General features: G+C 41.0%; 1 protein-coding gene across 2 annotated transcripts in view; it reads right to left on the reverse strand.

Moving 5' to 3' along the window:
* LOC111950992 (roundabout homolog 2) overlaps window positions 1-8368 on the reverse strand; it is a 104313-nt gene extending 95945 nt beyond the window's left edge. For both annotated transcript variants that reach the window (XM_023968943.1, XM_023968941.1), the window contains exons 1-2: window positions 7811-8368; window positions 325-651 (exon numbers count right to left, since the gene is read on the reverse strand). In XM_023968943.1, coding sequence (XP_023824711.1) covers window positions 325-651; window positions 7811-7865 — 382 coding nt within the window. In that variant the 5' untranslated portion in view covers window positions 7866-8368. The remainder of the gene's footprint in view (window positions 1-324; window positions 652-7810) is intronic.
* Window positions 8369-9691: the final 1323 nt, after the last annotated feature.

Here is a 9691-nt window from a genome sequence, read left to right on the forward strand (position 1 = left end):
ATATAAAGAGCCTATAGGTCTAGAAACACATGCACGCGCAAACGTATGGACCCACACACACATTTCATTATTCAACACAGCATTATTCTCTGCAATTATTCTCTATAATTATGCTTCTACATAACTTGAAGTTATGACCGTAATATTGCCACCCATAAAACATGTAAATGTGTTACTAATATCATTATTATGGTCATATCTTTGAGTTTGCAATAACAGCATCATTAACACATACACAAAGGCAACACAGCTATGCCAATGGGGCCTATCTCTCCAACTTCATGGCACTCATCCATAAAATAGATTGTTGTGGGTCGGACTTACATGCTACTTCTAATGATGCGTTTCTGCTCACTGCCTCCCCCAGGTAGTTACGGGCCAAACACACATAGCTGCCGTCGTCTGGCTTGCTGCGCCGGCCGTGGACGATACGTAGGAAGAAGAGGGAGCCGCTGGGCAGCAGCATGCGGTGGGAACGGGGGTTGTCCCGGTCTGTCTCCACACGCTCCCCGTCCTTGTACCACTCCACCGTGGGGGCAGGACGRCCCTCCGCCTTGCAGTTGAGGGTGGCCGGCTCCCCCTTGGACACAATGAGGTCAGAGGGGTGCTCCACTATCCGGGGAGGGGAGTCATCCTGACGAAGACGAGATCCTGAGAGGAGAGTAGAGGAGAAAATATGATTAGCTACACATACGACCACATAAGATAATATGTTCAGTAATACCACCTGACAATATCGATAAGGCTGGATTGATGATTGTCTGAGAAAAAAGCCTATAAATGAGAGCCAGGCCCTGACAGGGAGCACGCACGCCATGTCACCACAAAACACAAGCCTGAATATCCACACTGACAGAAAGGAGCCAGGGAGTGATTATCGCTAATTAGCTTTTTAATTTACACACTCTGTCAAAGGCTCTGTTCCTCTTAGATGCTGCTGGGTGGTGAGTGGGTAGGTTTTTTGCGACGTTTTTGTTTGTTTTGGTGTTCGGTAGGGGTTTTTCGGCTATTTCGAGCACACACATATTTTACTTGAGGCAAGTCGAAGATTGGTAGCTGAAGTCCACACCCTTTCGTTCGGTGATTGGTCAACAGTACTACTCCTAGTAGGAGAGGGATCTATGGACGGGATACTTCAATGAAGTGTTTGTTGTTATTCAAATAGTTTTCATTAACATTTTTTCACTTGACAAATACTGCACCAAACATTTTAGTAGGATGTAAAATTGCACGACTAAGACCTCTGCAAAAATGTCAAAATGACTTCCAGATTTCTTGCTTTATCTTAGATTCCTTCAGACTATTTTGAGGAAGTGCATACTGGCTATGTTGTTGCTACGGCATCTCAAGAGGTAACAGTAATATTGTCGCTTTTATATAATTTCTCAAGCGACGGTCTTTTAAGGGAGCATGTGAGGCACATACGTCCACTTTGCCTAGCCGAGTCCTGCTAGGAGCAAACCGAAACTAATATGCGAGCGCTTCTAGAGTGTTGATTGTGAGTAGAGGTCGACCGATTAATCGGAATGGCCGATTAATTAGTGCCGATTTCAAGTTTTCATAACAATCGGTAATCTGCATTTTTGGACACCGATTATGGCCGATTTACATTGCACTCCACGAGGAGACTGCGTGACAGGCTGACTACCTGTTAGGCGAGTGCAGCAAGGAGCCAAGGTAAGTTGCTAGCTAGCATTAAACTTATCTCATAAAGCACAATCAATCTTAACATAATCACTAGTTAACTACACATGGTTGATGATATTACTAGTTTATCTAGCTTGTCCTGCGTTGCATATAATCGATGCGGTGGCTGTTAATTTATCATCGAATCACAGCCTACTTTGCCAAACGGGTGATGATTTAACAAGCACATTCGTGAAAAAAGCAATGTGTACCTAACCATAAACATCAACGCCTTTCTTAAAATCAATACACAAGTATATATTTTTAAACCTGCATATTTAGTTAATATTGCCTGCTAACATTAATTTCCTTTAACTAGGGAAATTGTGTCACTTCTCTTGCGTTCTGTGCAAGCAGAGTCAGGGTGTATGCAGCAGTTTGGGCCGCCTGGCTTGTTGCAAACTGTATGAAGACCATTTCTTCCTAACAAGGACCGTAATTAATTTGCCAGAATTGTACATAATTATGACATAACATTGAAGATTATGCAATGTAACAGCAATATTTAGACTGCCACCCACTAGGATGCCACCCATTAGATAAAATACGGAACGGTTCCGTATTTCACTGAAAGAATAAATGTTTTGTTTTCGAAATGATTGTTTCCGGATTTGACCATATTAATGACCTAAGGCTCGTATTTCTGTGTGTTATTATATTATAATTAAGTCTATGATTTGATATTTGATAGAGCAGTCTGACTGAGCAGTGGTAGCCAGCAGCAGGCTCCTAAGCATTCTTTCAAACAGCACTTTCCTGCATTTGCCAGCAGCTCTTCGCTGTGCTTCAACCATTGCGCTGTTAATGACTTCAAGCCTATCAACTCCCGAGATTAGGCTGGTAATACTATAGTGCCTATAAGAATATCCAATAGTCAAAGGTATATGAAATACAAATGGTATAGAGAGAAATAGTCCTATAATTCCTATAATAACTTCAACCTAAAACTTCTTACCTGGGAATATTGAAGACTCATGATAAAAGGAACCACCAGCTTTCATATGTTCTCATGTTCTGAGGAACATGGAACTTAAACGTTAGCTTTTTTACATGGCAAATATTGCACTTTTACTTTCTTCTCCAACACTTTGTTTTTGCATTATTTAAACCAAATTGAACATGTTTCATTATTTATTTGAGTCTAAATTGATTTTATTGATGTATTATATTAAGTTAAAATAAAGTGTTTTTTGTTCATTCAGTATATAATTATAATTTTCATTATTACAAATATATATAAAAATCGTCCGATTAAGCGGTATCGGCATTTTTGGTCCTCCAATAATCGGTATCGGTATTGGCGTTGAAAAATCATAATCGATCGACCTCTAATTGTGAGTAACTGTGGAAACAATTGTGAACGTCGGTCTCTATTTCTAATTGAGTCTTCAAGTAGGCACATGTGTGCCTGTTAGGATATATAACAGCATGGACATCTAAATGTACGGTGTATGTGTGTCTTTGTCTCCTGGGTGAATGAAGAGTCTGTTTCTCTGTCCCTCTCCCAGGGTTGGATGTCACCGTGAACAAGTCAACAGGAACGCATTCCTCGTGTGGTGTGTCGGCTGGAAGTGGAGGAAAAATGATTGCTCCCACACTGCCTCCAGCCCTACCCAGTACCCACAACCCTCCTCTTATCCCCTTGTCTGTGTCAGCGACGCAGTGAGGCAACACCACACGACATGATTCTATCATTACTCTTAAGGAGATAAATTAGATATTACAAACAGTACTCTGTCTCTCTGTGTAAGGATGGGAGTACGTACTTAAGAGGGTAACCTGGGAGCGAGCTATAGCGTTTTGTTGGATGATGAGACTAGCTGAGCCATGACAGAATTATATGTTTTAGTAATAGGTTTAGTTTTCTGCATCTGCCGCTCTTTCAAGTACACACACATCTTTGCTAGTGCTATTTGTATTGGCATCTGGTAAAAATTCACTAAATAAATCCAATTCCACCTTCCTAAATCCAGTTGACTCTTCCCATTCCAATAGATGGATTTTCTAAAGCCTTGTGACTGGCAGGCTCCCTCCGTCGCAAACTGAGTGAAGCTGCCAGCCACTGTTCTCCCTGGGACACCACACTCCATAAGGCCACTCTCAGATGATTCCCAATACCCAGCCTACTCAAGTGTGCCGACTCCCTGCCTGTCTAACTTACTCTCTCTTCCGCTCGCTCCCCCTTCCTCCCCCACACCCACCTCCACCTAGTGTTTAATGGCCCTAATGGGGGCTGGCTGGCTGGATCCATTCAGCTATAACCACAATCATAAAATCACACATAACCAAAGATCTCTGCTCTCAAAAACGCTTCTCGTTTCATTAGTCGTTCAATGAGCTTGTTCATGGAACTGCCTACGCAATTCATGCACTCAGTTTCACCCAAGTCCTGAGAGCAGTACAGAAACAGACTAATGCTGATTAAAAACACCAAGGGCTTACTCTACTGCAGCCTTGCATACTGTACGTATGAGGAGTGGTTTGCTCACTATAACAATGGCTTCCACCGGTGGATTTAGCCCTGAATAAAGATCTTCCAACAACCTGAACTTTCTGAGATAACGTTTTCCCCAACAGAGCAGCCATGGTCTTGACAAACTCATTACTCGTTACCTTATCTCCCTCTCTGAGGTAAAACTGTACGCCCAGGCGACAGCAGCACAGTGGCTGTCTGAAAGCAGTAATGCCACAGATACGCTTGACTGGGATTTAGCTGAAATCTGGCTACATAAAAACATATGAAAACAGCACTATCTCCTTCTGCACTTTAACTTTGACCATATCAACTGTCACATCCATTTGGGCTGACATCCCTCTCCTACTGTACATAGCTGCTGGCTGGAATATTCATACAGCAGAGTGTACTGAGAGAACCCAGTCAGCAGGAATGGTTATAGTAATACCATCAACAACCACTGATATTATCAACACACTGTACTAATTTTCACAAATCACAATGTCCTTTGTAACTACAGTGCAATTACAATTATACTATTATAACGTATAAATGTATTTGAATTGCTGACTGGTGAACTGCACTGTGCACTTTCAGAGTTTGCCCTTACCAATGTCCACTTATCAGGAATTGACTGAATATGTGACCCGTTTCAGGAAGCTAGGCGTATGTCGCATTTCACTACTTCACAAGAGGCATTTTAACGTGCTTTTGTGTTTTCTGGCACAGAAATATCTGAAATATGTTTCATGTGCCTTAATAACAAACGTGTATTCCATCTGTAAATTACGAGCCAAGTTGGTTTAGCCACGGAAAAAGTCAGGAACCTTCCCGCTAGCCATGATTGGATGAGATAATGTATGGGCTGGACATGCCGGGAGATTGCGTTTAGATTGCTCTGCCATGTAGCACGACTCTGTCAATAACGTGAGCTGCTCAGTATGTGCTGATAATCCTTTCTAGTGCGGGTTTTTGGAAGATATAACGTTAGTCATCGAGAACTACAAAAGTTTTGTTACTTTTCTCAACAACATTGATGCACTGAATTTAGCAGGCGCTATTGACAGATCAGTTGGAAAAAGTTGTGATGGGCTATTTTTATGCACATGCCACGGTCAGTGTGAACCGGAGTGACTTGACACAACGCTGGCCAAACAAGATGTAGCTATAAACAAAACAGAGTTAAATGGTTCCAGTCTGCCGTGAAGCATTCATCCATGTATACGGATAAGAGTCTAGCTACATTTTCAGACATTATACGTTTCTAAATTTGTCAGGAAGTCATTTTCATTGCAAGTTAAAGAATACTGTTAGCTAGCCAGCGAACGTTAGCTTGCTGGCTCGCTAGCTAATGTTAAGAGTATGATCTGTGTAGTAGTATTATTCTAATCAGAAAATCCATTTGCATTGCTAGTTATAGCCTAACGTTAGCTAGCTAGCTAACCTTGAAACTAGTTGATTAGCTTTAGCTACCTGCAGATTCATAATACTGCTATGACAATCAGTTTGTATTGGTAACGTTAGTAGTATACAAGTAAGCATTTCACTGTACTGTTTACACCTTCTGTATCCTGTGCATGTGACAAATAAACTTAGATTTTATTTTATATAGTGTGTGTTTACTAGAGACGGTAATGTGATGAACAACATGACCTGCACCAAAGTCAGTTTAGGATATAGGGTCAAGGACTAGATAAAGTGTATTTTTACATGAACTTTTTCCTCATTGTAGGCTACTACTTTTACCACTTTTAGTCTTGAAATCTTTGGTTGTTTACTTCACTACTCACATTGTTTAGCACATGGCCTCACATGTGAATCTTTAAAGAGATAGGTGGTGCTAAAGAGGTGAATGATTGTGTGAATGATTCTGAATGGGTGTAGACAAAGAAGAGCTCTCCATTAGGTGTACCAAAACATTCAAGGGCCATTTTCTCAAAAGAGGGGTTACAAGTTTATCATCTTTCAAAGCAGAATTACTTTCCAATTGTTCCTCAACTGCAGTGTATGATATACCATTTTCTAACTTTTAGTCTCTACTTTTATTCAATGTAAAAAACACAATTTCGAATCCAGATGTTAAGTCACATATAGACTAATGAATATTGACCCTCTTGGACAATGGGGGAAAAAAAGGTTTATTCAAGCCAAACTCTCCAATCCAGGCAGAGGATGATAAAGTGTCTTTCTCTGTGACTTGGCGATGTCTCATAATTTTCCTGTTTAATCTCAGGCTTACTTTCATTCACACAGCGCTGCCAAGACCTTGCTCATTTAAGCACTCACAGACAGTCGAACAAATGGTAATTGCCCATGGCCTTGTGCCTAAAATCCTCTACTAACCCCACCATGTCACCCTCTTTCACACACAACACTAACACACATGCATAGGCAGTACAAAACCTCAAACCCAACTTAACAAAGTTAGAAAGAGAAGAGTGGCAAATCAATGAAGAGAAAGAGAGAGAGAGAGAGAGAGTTCTAATGGACCGTAGACCCTTAATGCACAGTATAACACACTCTTCCCAATTGTAAAGGTATAGGAGTTTTAAAAAAGCCATGTAGAATAAGCAACCGGGTGGACACCAGTGTATATAGAAGTCAACAGCCATTGGGACATCCCCCACGCCTTGGGGCACCAACCTCCTCTTTCACCAAATCAATGCTCTCAATGTGGACATGATAATCAACAACAGCTGCATGTCCAGTGGGGGACAACACGGTTATGAGTGGTCCTCAAGGGACAGACAGTGCTTACAGTATGTTCTGTGACCAGGGGACACAGTGTCCACATATTACAAACCAAAACAAATCAAAGGACCATAAGATCATTCAGCATCATAGTCTCCATGACAGGTTTTGCTACTTTTCAGACAAATTATCTAAACTCCACCAGCTGCATATCAGAACCCAAATCATCTGGGCATAACACAAGCCTTCTGATGTTCAGGGTCCACCTGTATAGATCCACCAACACAACAGCTTCCTCTTAAGACTCTGAAACTTTAGAAGGAGATCAATGGTGTCTATGAAATTTGAAAATGTTGGGATGACAACTTATTATATATTTAAAAAAAATATGACAATAAAACGAAAACTGAGACCTATTGAATATGTGAGTCACCTATGGGCAATTCATAACCATGCACAGAAATGTCATTAAATTCAATCTGAATAACTGCTGCATTAAATTATCAGCCAAGGGCAAAGTTAAACCTTTCATGTCCTCCCTAATGATATACGTGCATGATATCAATTAGGAAGATTAAATTAATGAACTTTGGAATTAATCAGGAACCCCCAAACCAAGCATATGTATACATGATTAATTATTATGACTGTTCATCAATTTCAACAAATCGATCAAATAACACAATGACAATATATTGCTCGTAAAATAGTCAGGTGTGCTGCAAAGCCAAGTTGAAAGGAGCAATCCCGGCATGCTGGGACTCATTGAGCGCGCAATGGGAGACCACACGTGCGACCCCTTTTCACCTGTCTTTTCCAACGTTTTGAAATTAGGAATAAACGGAACAACTGATGCAAAATACTGTTGTTACTGCAGGTGGTCTAATCAAACGGGGAGATGGAAAACAGGAAAAAGCAATATTTGTATTAGAAAGTTAATTGTGTAGACCAAATCAAGTTTAAGATTTCAGGACTTACCGTTGATTTGGGTGTGCAATAGTCCACAGAAAAAGAAAAACCGTAGTAGACCCATTCTGGCATACTGTAGTAACCGTCCACGGTTTATCTGCACACAGATTTGTCCGATAGACTTCTTTATCTTGCAGATTGTCCGACTCTCAATAGTTTTGGTTCTTTGCACATGAAATGTGGAATTTTAATACAGTTGTTTATCGTGAAGTGTACAACGAAATCATTCACGAGACTTCATGTTTTCTCTCAAAGAGCGGACCGGATGGGCAGCCTACTTCTCCATACATAATGTTTGTAGCTGGGTGTCTCACCACGCAGACACCAACCGCGCAGAGCAACGATGTGCTCGTCTCATAACATCGCCCCGACCTCCCAGAGCCTATAATGTTCCGTCCAGCTAAAAGTGTCCAAAGCGAAGCATACACTCAATATAGATTAGAAATTGTCAGAATGACCATGATTTTAAATATCACTTCGAATGAATACGCGCTGTTATATCTTTACACTGTTGTGAGCCAACGGTGGTGGTTCCAGACCCGAGGTGAATGAATAGCTGCAGTTACAGCTCCCTCCTCGTAGAACTGTAAAACACTGGTACAGCAGTGGGCTATAGGAACGCAGATGCGCAGACTTCCATCAAACCAGTGCAAGATGTTGCCCCTATGCGATGATCTGAGGTCAGTTTGGGTCTACATTAGGATCTGAATTAGACGATAAACTGATCCTAGATCTGAACTGTACACAGCCGACGGGGCAGCTACTTACAGAGTGCTGTGGAAACCGCATACAAATTACATAAACACATTAGGTTATCACAATATTTATTTGCAAGATGTGAGTGCAGGAATATTATTTGTGTTTGGTGTTTAATTAAATGGCTACCTATGCAATTGGTATGCGTTTGATAGGCACATTAAGGCAATTAATGGCACTGCTCTGTGCCCGTTATAACATCTGGAGTAGGCCTATATAGGCTAAACATCCATGGACAATAAAGTAGCGTCCCCTATCGACGACATGACTATCTCGTAGATCTCGTCTGGCATAGACAGAATGGGACTGCAAAGTGTTTTGTATATGGCAATTCTCTCAGTCAATACCAATGACAATTTGACTGCTAATAACCCATGGCGCATACTGTCTCCTGTCAGCGGTCGATTCCTGCCACATGCATAACTGGAATACAAATCCTGTGCTTTATTTTTATTGAACTGCGTATTCAATGAGTTATTGGAACAAATACTCTTCCCAACAAGCACATTCAATAATGCTTATCTACTGATAATTCCGTTTGCCCGGTGGACTGAATTGAAATTTCCTGTGACTTTTTGGTTAATCCCTTTAGTATAAAGGGAGTCATCATTTAGTGTCAGGAGTTATCCAGGTGGTGAATACATGTGTGTGCCTTTGTCGCTATTGAGAATAAGGTCAATCTGTTATGGTACTGTACTGTAGGTAAAGTGAGGCGGTTCCAGGTAGATGGCTGAGTGCAGAGCACTCACAGCAACCTGGACTCAGGGGTAGAGGTAACATAGTAAACGAAAATCCGGGACACTCAGATTAGTATGATACAGTATGTTTCGTTTGGTATGGTATGTATTCGTTTGTGGATGTCCATCATCCGTTTTGTATGATATGTTATGAATTAAATTCGTACAATATGTCACAAATTTGCAATATGTATGATGTGTTACATATTCCAATTTTTTGGTATGGCTATAACGTTAGTTAGGTGGTAGGTGGCTAATGCTAATATCAGCCAGGTTGCTAACGTTAGCTAGGCTAGGGGTTAGGCGGCAGGGTTAGGGTTAAGGTTAGGGTTAAGTCAATGTGTTAAGGTTAGGAAAGGGGTTAGCTAACATGCTAACTACAGTAATTACAAAGTAG

Source organism: Salvelinus sp. IW2-2015, linkage group LG23 (genome assembly GCF_002910315.2).
Source record: "Salvelinus sp. IW2-2015 linkage group LG23, ASM291031v2, whole genome shotgun sequence".
Taxonomy (NCBI): domain Eukaryota; kingdom Metazoa; phylum Chordata; class Actinopteri; order Salmoniformes; family Salmonidae; genus Salvelinus; species Salvelinus sp. IW2-2015.